This window comes from Pan paniscus, chromosome 5 (genome assembly GCF_029289425.2).
Source record: "Pan paniscus chromosome 5, NHGRI_mPanPan1-v2.0_pri, whole genome shotgun sequence".
Taxonomy (NCBI): domain Eukaryota; kingdom Metazoa; phylum Chordata; class Mammalia; order Primates; family Hominidae; genus Pan; species Pan paniscus.
This window is the reverse complement of record NC_073254.2, coordinates 96,039,302-96,054,147: the sequence shown is the minus strand read 5'-3', so window position 1 is coordinate 96,054,147 and position 14,846 is coordinate 96,039,302. Positions and strand designations below refer to the sequence as shown.

At 39.2% G+C, this 14,846-nt stretch overlaps 1 protein-coding gene across 1 annotated transcript in view; it reads left to right on the top strand.

The window, feature by feature from the left end:
- The window catches only part of IMPG1 (interphotoreceptor matrix proteoglycan 1), a 126,990-nt gene that overhangs the window by 42,581 nt on the left and 69,563 nt on the right, over nucleotides 1-14,846 (top strand). Inside the window, exons 10-11 of the mRNA XM_008975372.3 lie at nucleotides 1,147-1,223; nucleotides 2,106-2,184. Coding sequence (XP_008973620.3) covers nucleotides 1,147-1,223; nucleotides 2,106-2,184 — 156 coding nt within the window. The remainder of the gene's footprint in view (nucleotides 1-1,146; nucleotides 1,224-2,105; nucleotides 2,185-14,846) is intronic.

The following is a 14,846-nucleotide window of genomic DNA, read 5'->3' as shown; positions in this document are numbered from 1 at the left end:
TACCCACTTCTTACCAAGGATAGTTCTAGGAGAATCCAAAGGTTTCAGTTCAGTCCAAGTCAACTGCGGAGAACGAAGGCAGAGAAAAGAACCCACAGACAGTTCTGTTACCCTGGCACAATCAAAACATATTCTCTCATGTAGTCAATTGGTCAGGTCTCGGCGAGAAACAGATGGCACATTCAAATTAGTATAATTTGAGGAGAGTTTAATAAAGGGACCATTTGTAAAGGTTTGTCTGTACACAAAGGATTAGGAGAGTTCCCTGAGGCTAGAAGCAGCAAGCCTCATTACTATCTCCAGACTTGAAGTGTTGCCTAATGTTGTATGCCATGCCAAAGACAGAGCCCAAGGAACCGTTGATATAGTCCATATTATTCAACCTTCTGGGGCAGAAAGTAGCAGGGAGGGGAGGGGAGAGTGGATCTAGAGAAGACAACAAGATCATCAGGCACACTTAGGATCCTCAGAGGGCAGTCCTCAGTAGGTTCAGTAAATGGCAAAGTAGATGGACACTGGAAATGCCATTTTAGTACAACATGGCATGAAACTCATTTTCTGCCAGTTCTGTTTTCTGCCTAAGATAGGCACTCTTAACACTAGAAAACTTCATAAAGGTCTCTTGAGACAAGACGAAGGGCCAGGGAAATTCATAGGCAAGAAAAGGTCAACTTCACAAGTGTCTCAGAGACAACCTGATACTCGGGGCTTGTCCCTTTTGAGCCCTCTGTGGCGTTCTGAGAATCAGGCTTTAGGCTGAAAGTTTGCCACAAATGATCCTTGGTTCCAGTATTTATTCTAGTCATTTTGTTTCTTATCAGTTTAGTCATATTTTTATCCCCAATGGTTTAGATAATTAGCCAGCCTGCTTGGTCCAAATCTATAGAATAAAACTGAGCACCCTAAAAATCCACCCTAATAACTATTCTTATCACATAAACATGCAAGATGCACCCTTTGCATCTGCCCTTCAATATATCATTCAGATTAATGACCTTTTTTCTATGCCTCTGGTTTCTTAATGATTTGTTGTACTACTCCTTAAGGATTGGTTATTCCGCATATTTCAACCTGGCCTGTTTTATTGTCCCAACCACAAAAGAAAAAGGAAAGATACACTCAAATCTTGTGATTTTTTACCCATAGAAATTGCTGGATCACTGCCAGCCTTTGGTCCTGACACCCAATCAGAGCTGCCCACATCTTTTGCTGTTATAACAGAGGTAAGTTTGTTGTCCTTTTGTTCTTTAAATAGGAACAAAGTCTCAAACCCTTCCACCAAAGAACAAATCAGCTTAAGAACTGAACAGAGCAAAATCCCCTTTGCAATGCTAATTAAATTCTTTTCTGTTTTTTACAAGCAGCACTTGCTTAACCCACTTTCAGTATCCATATTAATAAAATATAATACAACTTGCATTTCAAATATCTCAAAGTTCAAAGTTTCCTTCAATTTAGTTAGATTTTTGTTTCAATTAGAATCAGGATGGGCTCTGTTTTTAATAAAACAAACAAATTTTCATGAACTGAAAAGAATAATTAAAGCAGAACATATCATTTAACTTTGACTTTCAGAAATATATATAAACGTGATCATACTTTATAAATGTGTTTTTATGACTTAAAGATTTACCTATGTATTTTTTATGGGGGTTTGATAAATACAAATTAATGTCTTTAAAAGTAAATAATAAATTCAGTAATAATTTTTGTATTTAATTTAAACCTATGTTTATTTAATTTATGCCAGAAGTTGTCACTGGGGTGTTCATAAATAGAAGTGCTGACTAAGCTTTATTCCCTCCTAAAATGAAATAATTCATAACATGATTGACATAAATCAAAGTATCTTAGCTGTTAGTTAAGTCTATTCAGGCAGATTCAGTTATCCGAGAAGCAATAGATCTTATTTTACCACTGTATCAATGGATGTTATCCTTTTAGAACATATTTCTATATCAGAACCTTCCTCCATAGTAGATTCAAGTCAACAATAAAATAGTTTGCCTAAATTTAAATGAAAATTTTGAAATATGGGTATAGCCCTTCTCATATACATACAAACATCCTTTCTCAACATCTGTCTTGCAAAATTCATTCTTCAGGATGCTACTTTGAGTCCAGAACTTCCTCTTGTTGAACCCCAGCTTGAGACAGTGGACGGAGCAGAGCATGGTCTACCTGGTAAGTTTCCCCTCACAAAGTCTATGTTAGATGACAACATATGCTTTGAGGAATCCCATTATGATACTGCCTCAAAGACCAGTGACAAAGCCATCCCGAACCCAGGAAAAGGTTCACTGCCACCAGCATTTCCAACAGAAAAGCAGTCCATTGAACTAACCTCTCTGCAGAGGAGGACATCCACAGCATCCTTCCTTCAGCTCTAGTTCCCAGTCCTACAGCCAGCACCGGCAGCCCTTTTCTAATGGAACTGGTCAAGGAGGCTGAAAGCAAAACAGCACCAACTGCTGCTCACCCAGAACAACAATCTCCTCTGGGCTTAGAAACTGAGAGTCCATGAGGACAAGGTAGGTCCTAAGGCCCAAGTCCATGACAAGCAGCCATGTCAACCGTGGACTGGGCCTTTACAATCACTATATGTATTCCTGTGCCTCTTACATGCTGACTATGGATACAGGCTGTTCTGCTACATGTGTTTCTTTAGTGTAAATTAGCACATGTGTAAGTGAAAAAGAATATCAGTAAACACTGAAGTCTTGGTGATTCACTTTTGAATCTCCAAGAAGGTTAATTATGAGGCGATAGTATCAAACTTTTTCACAGTTAAAGAGAAATATTTAGCAACATATGAAGACATTAGGGAAGAAAACAACAAAAAATCTTGCAGAGAGCCTTTTTTAGTGCAAAAAATAGCTGATTTAGTGCCTCCAAGAACCCCTATTCTTTCCACTCTATAGAGCCCTGTGGTAAAACTACAAGTAAAAAACACAAGCCCCAGGACACTAGGCTGATAAGAATGTACTGTGATTATAAGTACAAATGCCATTGGAGATTTGCGATGACTGATATATTTAATAAGATTATTATTGTTTTAGTTAGAGGTCTCTACATTCTACAAGTTTTGAGTGGACTATCTTAACTGTATTTTCCTCATAAACACTGTGCAATTAGTATGCCATTTTACAGAATGCAAGGTATTTCAGGAATACATATATGGTATGATAGCAGAATTAATTATACAAATTGGATTTCATTTACATGATTATCAGTGAGTAAATGTTAACTTCTTGACATGGTTATTTATTGCTGCATTACAACCATCCCTAAAGTTAGTGGCCTAAAACAATAATCATTTATTTTGCCAATAAATCTGAAATTTCAGCGGGGATCAGCAGGGACAGCTTTTCTCTGCTCCATGTTGTGTCAGCTGGAATATCTCAACTGGTGTTGAAGATCCGTTTCCAAAACAGTTCACTCACTGGCTGGCAAATCAGTGCTCACCCAAAGCTGTTGGCTGGGGGCCTCATTTCTTCTCTACACAGGTCTCTCCACAGGGTTGCTTGGGTTTCACCACAGCATGGTAGCTGAGTTCAGAGTGTCAGTATTCTAATATCTTAAGGGCCTAAAAACAGCATCATTTCCTCACATTCCAATTGCTAGGCAGCTGCAGAGCCCATCTAGATTCAAAGGGAGGGGACATAGAGCTTCTCTCTTGATGGGAGAAGTATGGAAGAATTTATGCCATTTATAATTAACCACAATCCACATCAACCACTATTTTGGCATCCAAATTATTTTAAGAGTTGGTTGGACAAAACAAAACAAAACTTTTCATGAAATGATTGATCTTAAGCACTCACTGAATACTTTTCTTTCATTCTATCATAAAACTTTCTTATAAGATTAGCATTTCAGGTAGATTAATAAAAATAATAGTTTATCTATGATGAAAGCATTATCTTATTTCCAAATTGCCTTACTGTTTCCATTTTATTTATACATTCCTTTTACTCATGAATATACCATAGAACACTAAAGCTGGAAGAAATCTTAGAGATAATTTGGTTAAGCTTCTGTGTTTCACAAATGAGAAAACCAAGGCTAGAAATGTGAAGTGCCTTGTTCAAGGTCATATCATAGCTTGCGGCACAGCCAGGATCGTTATTCAAGTTTTCTACATCTATTATACTATGTTTGGCTTAAGTAGCTCCATCCTTTGCAAAAAGCATAACCTCAAACTTGCTTTGCCCTCAAACCACAGCCTCTTCTCTCTCTGTTTCACTACTCTGTCAATTTTTCTAAATTGTCTAGGCTTCTGAGTCTCTATTATGTCACCTCCTAATCACCACAGGGTTTCACCTCTAACCCATAAAGCAGGGATGTAACTTTCACAAAAGTCACAGATGACTTCCTAATTGATCAATTTAGCAGTCTCATTTCCATCTTCTTTTCATTTGACATTTCTGGCACGTGACTCTTGTTAACCACCCCGCTCTTGAAACTCCTACATCTGGGCTTCCACAAAGTGACTCCTTCTTGGTTCTTCTCATATACCCTACCTACTACTCCTCCATATCCTGCAGTGTGGCTTATTATTAAATTTTTTTAATTTTGCTTATTAAAATCCTACATCATTTTAAAAAAGATTTATAGTGATGTACAGACATGGATCCATACAAAAAGATTTTGTTTTAAAGAATGGAAAGAAAAAGGGAAGAGAAAATAAAACAAAGATTACTCCTGTAGTGAAATGGAAGTGTTTGGGAACTAGACTGAGGTGGTGATCACACAACATTGTGAATGTGCCAAATGCCACCGAATCATTTACCTTAAAATAGTTAATTTTATGTGTTATAAGTTTCACGTCAATAAATTTATTAAAATAAGATAACTCTGTAGGAAAAATCATATACAAAATAAACATCATAGAGTTCAGTAGGTTTGCTTTAGATGCTTCATGATTTGACTCTGAACTTCTTAACAGGCTGTGTAAAGAGGAAAATACAATTGGTCACCTAATATAGATCTGCATGCTTGCAGCATGGTAATTGCTTAGGAGAAAAATTTATCTGATGAATTCTCATAAGGAGAACAGTCTCGGTTATAGTGCACCATGTCCTGTCCACATGAACCTTCCTGCTGTGTAAAACCAGTGTCAGGTGTTTCCTTTAAGGCCCTCCCTGGACATGTGCAATGAATGCCAAAGCCCAGTTCATTACAGAAGTTCCAGGAGGGGCTAGGTGCTGACAGTCTGCTTTAATTCAAGAATTGATTTTGCATTATTTAGAGGAATAGCTGTGCTGTCTAACCTTCAGTCAATGTTCTATAAGTAAAAATTATATCTCATATTTGAGCTTGTGATTTGTATTGAGCAAGAAGAGTTATATTTGCTGACCTGGACCTAGAGTGCAAATATTCCACATTGACAAGAGCAGATCCACATGCTTTCATAATCAGCCCAAATGGGAGTAGAAATGACATATCTTAATGAAAAATGGAAACCCTAACTGGGAAACATTCCTGATAAAAAGACAGTTATACATGGAAAACAGAAAACAAACAAACAAACAAAAAGTGCAGGGGCACTCTGGACAAGAACAAGCCTTCCCTCCCTCATAAAACAATTCTGGCTTTTTCCCATGTACAGGTAAAATGAAAATTAGGGCTCCAAAATCCTGCACCACAGTATTACTGAGATAATTTTAGCCTGGAAAATTTTTAAGGTTAGTGTCACCAAACACCCACCAGGCCATTAAAATCTCTGTAAAGCACTCAAAGAAATCTTTCAGCTTCAGCAGTTTAACTTAGTAGTTAATTCTGAGATAAAGTTCTTGCAAAATATGCATCTAGGACACTAAAAGAATTGGTATGTTGTATAGAATTGTGGGGTCTTCTACTGTTACTATTTTTTTGTAGTAGCTGATCCCAAGCCATTCTTTTTTGTAGAGCCAGTTATCTGTTAAGATCACTCCTATCGGCCGGGCACAGTGGCTCATGCCTGTAATCCCAGCACTTTGGGAGGCCGAGGCAGGCAGATCCCTTGAGGTCAGGAGTTCCAGACCAGCCTGGCCAACATGGTGAAACCCTGTCTCTACTAAAAATACAAAAATAAGTCAGGCGTAGTACTGCATGCCTGTAATCTCAGCTATTCAGGAGGCTGAGGTAAGAGAATTGCTTGAACCTGGGAGGCAGAGGTTGCAGTGAACCAAGATCGCTCCACTACACTCCAGTCTGGGTGACAGAGCAAGACTCCATCTCAAAAAGATCACTCCTATTTCATAAAAATGAGTCATCCACATATAGGAGAAACTTGATATTCTGTCTTCCACACAACATGTATCCAACTTGTTCAAAAATACTATCAATTCACAGGGTAAAAATTTTTTGTGGTTTGGTTTGGTTTAGACATGTGTAGGCAGCAATACATTTCTCTTTTAGCTGATTAGAATGATCATCTGGTCTATCAGGAGAGAAGTTCTTTAGTGCCCTCCCTCCCAAATTGCAGACTTTTTCACTTGCAACATATTCCATTTAAGACAGAAACCAGGTCTCTTAATAAATTGCAGTATTTTAAGTGAAGAAGCAAACTTTAAGCAGAGCTACTGTACTATTGGACATTGTTTTGTCTTTTATTGCCCATCTAGGTAATATGTTAAAATTAGCACATTTCCAGCTTTTCTTTATCTCACCTCAGCCTTTGACTCCGTCAGAAGGAATCCATGACATGAGCTAAACTGAATGATCTCAATGTAAAACCAAGCTGCTAATGTTCCATGTGGTCAGGGACAGCCGTCTGTCTCTATTCATTCCTATATTGGCAGTGTCCAGCCAGATGCCATATTAAAAATTAATATATGTTAAAGGAATTATAGTAGTGAATGAATGAATTTGTATTACAATATCTCCATGAAAGTCAGAGTTTATTGGAATAATCTAGTTCCCTTTTTAATCTGTCTAGTAAAAAGCTTAGAGCCAAATCAATGTTCTAGAAGCAGTATTTGGCTATCAGTTCTGGTCACACCACTCACCATTGCCAAAATTTGTCATTCATTGTCATGTTCTTGTGTCTTTACACAGTTATTTTTTCTTGTGCCTGTAATAGTCTTCCATTCTTGCAGCTTGATGACCTCCAACTCATATTTTAGTTTCAGCTAACATGCTACTTTCTCTGTGAAGTTTTCCCCAACCGCTCCCTGAAAAGGATTTATAATTACCATCTGTTCCCTGATTCCACAGCAAAAAGTCATCTAGACTGCCATCAAACATTTACCACACAGAATTGAAAGTATTGCTATGCATGTCTGGAATCCCTCCAAGACTGAATTCCTGAAGTAAAAAGATATGTTCTTATTCCTTTTTTTAAAATTCCTGTGCTAAGCACAGTGGCTGGCATATAATTGCAGTTTCATAACTATTTGTCACTGCTGTCGACCTTATTGGGCCTATCAGTACTATCATCTCAGACAGTAAATGCCTGGAGGATATGTGCCCTCCCTGTGCTGGTACCCACGCAGCTCCACAGACAGCCTCACGTGTAAGGCAATGTCCCTTATTGGTAAATACTTTCATCAAAATGAGAGTGCTGAAGAAATTTAATCAGCTCCACCTCATGTGATGTACCAACTACCACATTGATTAAATATAGGTATGCAGGGAAAGAAATTTACAGTAAGCCTCTCTCCCAGCCCAAAAATGTACACTTCCTAACTCAATCAGGAAGGCTTGGCAAAGATGTTATTTAAATTGCTCCACTTTAGGATGAAAGGGTAATAGTAAGACTTGAAAGAGTTTTAAGAACAACTCAGCTGAACTGAGTTTAGGCAACAGTGGTCAATATTTTTGCCTGTTCTTTCTTACCAGGGAGCAAGGATTTCCTAACAGAAGTATATTGCTTATAAAAATTATTCAGAGAGGTCTACAAGAAAAATGTCATCTAAAGAAAAGAAAGAATGGCCATTCAACTAAGACTTCCAATTGCACCTCATCCCTAGATACAATCTTTATGATGCCCAGGAAAAGATGAAAAGTGAATCAAAGTTCTTTCAACTCTCAAATTTGGTACTTCTAGATTTAGCCTAGAAATGTCAGGTGACTTAATATGTCCTTCAGAATTTCAGTTTGGGAAATTCAGTACCCTCCCTCAAATTTTGGCAATTCCCAAGAAAATTTTTCTGACTTTCTGCCCTCTAGTGAAGTGATATTATTCCATCTCCCTTTTTGAATCTGTTCCCGTCTTTCACTCCCTCTTCATTCTGGAGGTGAACAGTCTAGATTTCCATAATTATTCCTCATCACCATTCAGAGATGATATTTCTATGAGCAGATCAACTTTATTGTGGGTTGAGGTGATAAGGACAGGAGGAAGCCATAGTGCAGCACCACCCAGTCACCAACCTCAAGTTATTTCATAGCTGTCCTGTCTTGACATGTCAGTCACATCCTTTGCTGGAAAGTTCTCCCTGGCCAGTGCTATCTTGGTCATTCCCTGTTGCATCATGATGTTAAGCCCTCATTCTCTCAAAGCCATCCTCATGACCACCCTTTTTCCAGGCTGCTCCCAACTCCTTTCCCAAGTTACAGTCCAGTTTTTATGAAGAGTAGTGATCTGTTTAATCTCTTTCCAACATTATGCTGAACAGAGATCACCTGTTTCTAAGATAAATCCTGCCTCTTATGCAGGGATAAGAGCAGTTAACGGTGGTTGTAGTTAGAAATTGCATCTTTCTCTTCCTTCCATGCTGATACTCCTTCACATGAATACAGGTACATATTCAGATAATAGTGTGTACCAAGCAGTTTTCAGTAACTCTTGGTGACTTTATCTCACCTTGATGCCATTGTTTCTCCTTTTTCTTTCTCAGGAGAGTTCTCTCCCTCGCCTCCCTTATATCATGTAAGTCCATTCTCTGGCTTTGCCCCATATGCCACTAGTGCACGTTGATTTCCCCAGGGGTCCCATGTAGATTCTCTGCACATCTTTAGATGGGAAACCACTCCATCACAGGTGAATTCCAGGGGCACTGTAGGCCACAGATTCAAGCAAACTCTTTATGTTCCAGGACACCACAGAGTAAAAAGGACTTCAATGAATTACCTTAGTTACCACTGGCTCTCTGGGATGCTGTGATCATTCATTTATTCACTTAACAAATATTTATGTTGTGCTTATTAGGCACGGGGATAAGTTGGTGAACAAGGCAAATATACTTTATGCCTGTCATGATTTGGGTTCCCCCAAAACAGACCCCGAAACAAGGATTCAATTACAAGGAGTTTATTTCAGGGATGATACCAGTAAATTCAGTAAGACAATGGAGAAGTGAAGCGCAGAAAAGAAGGAAACCAATACAACCAATTACCCTGTGACCACTGAAGCTCGTCAGTTGTGTGCTAGTAAATGCTTAACAGCCAATCTAAAAACAATGTGGAATATACATGCATAGAGAAGTTTCTTATAAAATTTTGCTGATACAGAGGATATGTAACACAATTTACAAATAATAAAATACACAGTATTCCTTATTATAAATTCTATATAGCCAATTGATTCTCTTAAGGAAACAATGTTTAAACTGAGATCTGAATGACAAGAAGGCAAAAAATAAAAACTGAGGAGGGGTGGTGAGTATTTTCAGCAGAGGGGAGTAGCTGAAGCTGGCAGTGGTGTGGCACATTGAAGGAAAGTGAAGAAAGCCATTGTAGCTAGAGCACAGGAAGTTGGAGAGAAAATGGTGAAGCTCTAGAAGCGTAGAGCTTTGTAAGCCCTGCAAAGAATCACTAAAAGGTTTTAAGAAAAATAATGGTACCTCAAATTTAGGTTTAAATAGATCCTTCCAACTATATTGTGGAGAACTGTCTGGAGGTCAGCAAATGCAAGCAATCAATTAGAAGAGTCTTAACGGTAATTCAGTCTAGAAATGTTGATAGCTAGGACGTTGGTGATGGAAGGAGAAATGAATAGAAGTGAATTGATTTTATTGGTATTTAAAAATTAAAACCAATATAAATTCTGAAGCCATGAATGGATTCAGCAAGAAAGGCTGGCCTGATTGATGAATAATGTCTGTACAGGCTCATTAACAGAAAGTGGTAATATATGCGTCTGCAGTTTCTGTACCAGGTGAGTGAACTGGTTTTAGCCGTGCCTCTCAGGTGTTCAAATATTGCCCTCCTCTTACTTCTTTTTAGTCAGTGGTTAGTGAGCACATCCTAGGAGATGCTAGCCTTTGCTAGTTCTCAGGTCTTTGACAGGGTCAGTTTTTTGCTTCCATCCTTTTTTGTTAGCTCACATCCACACAATGGAAAAGACTGGTAAGTATCTGATATGGTTTTGCTGTATCCCCACCCAAATCTCATATTGAATTGTGGCTCCCACAATTCCCATGTGTCATAGGAGGGACGCACCCAGAGGTAATTGAATCATGGGGGTGGGTCTTTCCCGTGCTGTTCTGTGATAGTGAATAAATCTCACAAACTCTGATGGTTTTATAAAAAGTAGTTCCCCTGCCCAAGCTCTCTCTCTTTGCCTGCCGTCATCCATGTAAGATGTGACATGCTCCTCCTTGCCTTCTGCCACGATGGAACTGTGAGTCCATTAAACCTCTTTCCTTTATAAATTACCCAGTCTCAGATATGTCTTTATGAGCAGTATGAGAACAGACTAATACAGTATCCATTATGAGTAGTACTTTTCATCGATCTATCCAGTATTTTACAGAAAAGAGAAAAGCAGAGGTTGATAAACACAGGAAATAGATAAATAGGTAAATGGAATGATTCTAGGGATTCAAGATTTCTATCTGAGACCTTCTTTAGGAAACTGTCACCCAGATTACTTTAAATCTATTGAGCTAGAGGCAGCTATGCATGCTTTGTCCTCCTACACATCCTGATTTAGAGGTTTCATTCCAACGGCCCAGTGACTTGTTTTGTTTTGTTTCCTAATTTCAGTTTTGGGTGTTTGTCATATTTTTCACTTTGGATTTAGCATCTGTATTCTACCCCTTCTTGTTTCTTCAAGTGGACCCTAACACACTGCAGGAGTGGTATTTGTATCCTACTAACTCTAGCTGAAGTGCTAGCACCTCACCAGTGCCAGAAAACCAGCACACAGCAGCTCAGGCCAGGAGGAGAGGCTTGTACCATGCCACAGAGCTCTGCAGCCCCTCACAGACTACCTGGAAGCTGGCTTGGTTCTGTTTCCTTTCACACTTGCTGGCCCTGAAACAGTTAGAATAAACCTATTGAGCGCTATTCCCTGATCATCCCTCAGTAGTAAACAGCTCTAATGACAAGGAGAACAGCCCTGCTTGAATAAACTTTTAAATGCTTTTCAAAATTAAGCCACTGTGACTATTTTAACAAAAATCTTAAATCTTAAAAATATATCACTCAGTTATGTGTGGAAAATTGAGAACGTTTTTTGAGAAAGGTTACTGTAAGACTTAAGGAAGAAAGACCTAAATCCCCACTGTGATGGTATTTGGAAGGTAATTAGGTCAAAGGTAAGAGCCTTTGGGATGTAATTAGGTCATGAGGGCCGAGCCCTTATAAGAAGAGACAAAAGAGGGATGATTTCTCTCTCCCTTTCTCTCTCTTTCTTTCTCTCTCTCTCCCTTTCTCTCCCTCTGTCTCCCTTTCTCTCTCTCTTTTTCTCTCTCCTTTTCCGCCATGTGGGGATACAACTAGAGGACAGCTGCCTACAAACTAAGAAGAGTGACCTCACTAGACACTGGTTTTTCTGGTGCCTTGATCTTGGACTTCATGGCCTCCTGAGTTGTGAGAAATAAATATCCATTGTTTGAGTCATTGATCTATGGTATTCTGTTATGACAGCTGTCAAAGATGCAATCCCAATTTAAATACCAATGCCCCATTACATATGTCTGTGATGTTTCCAAGGCCTAAATTTGGGGGTAAATTGAAATTTCATAGTAAGAACTATTAACAACTAATAGTTGTTAATAACTAATTAACAACACCAGAACTTCAACATTCACTATTCTTTGTTCAACAAGCACAAAGTCTGACTCTGAAAAGGAAGATTAAGTTCACAAGAGACCTCAGTACACTTCCCATCTATTTCCTTTATTCAAGACCTACACATATGAAATAGTGAACAATGTAAGATGTTATGTATAAAATATAAACACTACTTTAACTTTACGTAGACTAAACAGAGGTACATAATTATTTTAGTTCAGAAGAGGAGAAAAACAGTGAGAAGCAGAGATATCAAAGAAAGCACTCATGGAGCTTTGCTTGGGTTGAGAAGGGTATAAAGGACTTTCGTGAAGAGAAAGGAGATGACCCTCCAAGTATAATAAGTTTCATAAGCAAAGCTGCAGAGACTGGAGTGAGTTTCAGGGAAGAATGCTGAGAAATAAGTAGGGGAAGGATACATATCAAGCAGGGCCTTAAAAGTCAGAAAAAGGAGTTTGTTCTGGGCTTTCAGAAAATGAAGGTGGTAATTAAAATGGGGCTTAGGGAAAGTTTGTCTGCCCACAGCTTGGCAGGTGAAAAGTAGGAAAGTGGAGGATTTTGTTCTGTATTTGGTGTGAAGCTTTGGGGGCATGGATGCAAAGGAAGGAAGGAAGATGATACAAGAAATATTTTATTTAAAAAGTAAAATAAACCAGGGACTACTTTGGATAATGGCGGATGGAGAAGGATAGGTCAAAGAGTCTGGATCACCATGAAATGAAACACCCCCATGGTCATCTATGTTATACACAAGACACCAAATTTCTTTTCATGCTGGAGTTGAACACCTGCTGTTGAATTTCATGCTGGAATGGAACACAATGAGAAAGAGAGAGAGGGAGAGAGAGGTTTATTTAAGGAGCTGACTCATATTATTGTGGAGGCTGGCAAGTTCAAAATCTGAAAGTTCAAAGCCTGCAGGTGGCAGGCTGGAAAACCAGGGAAAGTTGCACTTTGATGCAGTTCTTGTTGCAGTCGATGGTCCGAAGGCCATCTGCTGGCAGAATTCCCTTTTCCTCTGCAGACATCAGTCTTTTTCCTATTGAGGCCTTTAGCTAATTGGATGAGGCCCACTCACACTATGTAGGGTAATCTGCTTTACTCAGAGTCCACTGATTTAAATGTTAATCTCATCTTTTAAAATACCTTCACAGAAACATATACAATAATATCTGGGTACTGTGCCCTAGCCAAGTTGACACATCAAATTAATCATCACAGTATGTCTTGAATGAGCTCAGCATAGTCAGAAAAAAAACAAGGTGCCTTATATGTTATGTCAGCACCATATATGCAAAGACAGAACTGGAACAGACAAAATCAAGTCACAATTCAACAATCTGTCTGGTGCAAAGAGAAAGCAGTTTTGCCTGACAGGATGCACTTAATTATAATACAAAAGAACGTGTTTGTCATTGATGGTAATAGGTGTCCATTCTTGAGGAACTGGAAGGAGCTCGTAGCAGAAGAAGAGAGGACAGGAAATATGCACTCAATAATGGAATGAGAATAGAGAGAAGGTTGTTCAGAAGGGGGCTGGCATAGGTTAGGTGGTCAAAGTGGCATCTAACTAGTTCCACAATTTTCCGTTCTCCCATTAATCACTTCTCAAGTGATCGAGACATGGTGTTTTCATAGCTGCAAGGGTTTCTGTATCATGTTCCCTTATCTGGACTCAAATGAGGTAACATCACAGTTAGGGTGAGAAGTCAAGTGTGTCTGCCTCTTTTGCCTTTTTTTTTTTTTTCCAAGGCAGAGTCTTGCTCTGTCACCCAGGCTGGAATGCAGTGGTGCAATCTTGGCTCACTGCAACCTCCGCCTCCCGGGTTCAAGCGAGTCTCTTGCCTCAGCCTCCTGAGTAGCTGGGACTGCAGGAGTGTGCCACCATGCCCAACTAAATTTTTGTATTTCTAGTAGAGATGGGGTTTCACTGTGTTACCAGGATAGTCTCAATCTCCTGACCTCATGATCTGCCCACCTCAGCCTCCCAAAGTGCTGGGATTATAGGCGTGAACCAGCGTGTCCATTTTTACAGAAAGTGAGAAGCATCCTTCATGCAAATGGTTTGAGGCCAGAGAATAACCAACCACAGACAAAGCCACCTGTGAGACTATGAGGAAGAAATGTCACCTTGGGTTCCATTGTAGGGAATTGCATTAGTACAGGTATACAATGTGATCAGCATTTTAATCAGAGAAGTAGTTCTTGCTTTGAGGGAAAGTGACATCTTCGAAGTCCTAAGGTAGAAATAAAAAGAATATCTGTAATGGATTGGGGGGCATGGATAGAAACTCCTGTGAATAATCTCCTTCAGTTTTTACATTTTAAGAAAGTGAAACAGCATTTGTGAAGGTGTCAGTAGATTGCAAGTTGCATGCAGTTGTCAGTTTACAGGAGGGGAGTCTACACAGGCAACTAAGCAACCTTCTGGAATTGTTATGCACTTCTGCTCAAAGTGACGGGTCACATCATCCATCTGACCTTAAATATGTAAAAGGCAGGAAAATGAGATTGTGTGTGTGTGTGTGTGTGTGTGTGTGTGTGTGTGTGTGTGTGTGTGTGTAGAGGTGGGGTCTCCTAATGTTGCTCAGGCTGTTCCCAAACTCCTGGGCTCAAGCAATCCTCCTGCCTCAGCCTCCCAAAATGTGGGGATTATAGACATGAACCAACATGCCTGGCCTGGGAAAATGAGATTTTCATCTTTAAATAGGTCCCATCAATCTCAGAGGGAATTTAACATTTTGACTATTGAGTAAACCAAAAGATAAGAGGATTTTCAGCTTCTCCTTCTATTTTTCTTCCACGGCAATGAATGAGATAGAAAAATAACTCTTCATTGCTAGTTGGCCCGTTCTCTGTATTGTCAGGTTAAGTAAAATCCTTGCCAAATAATGTGTTTT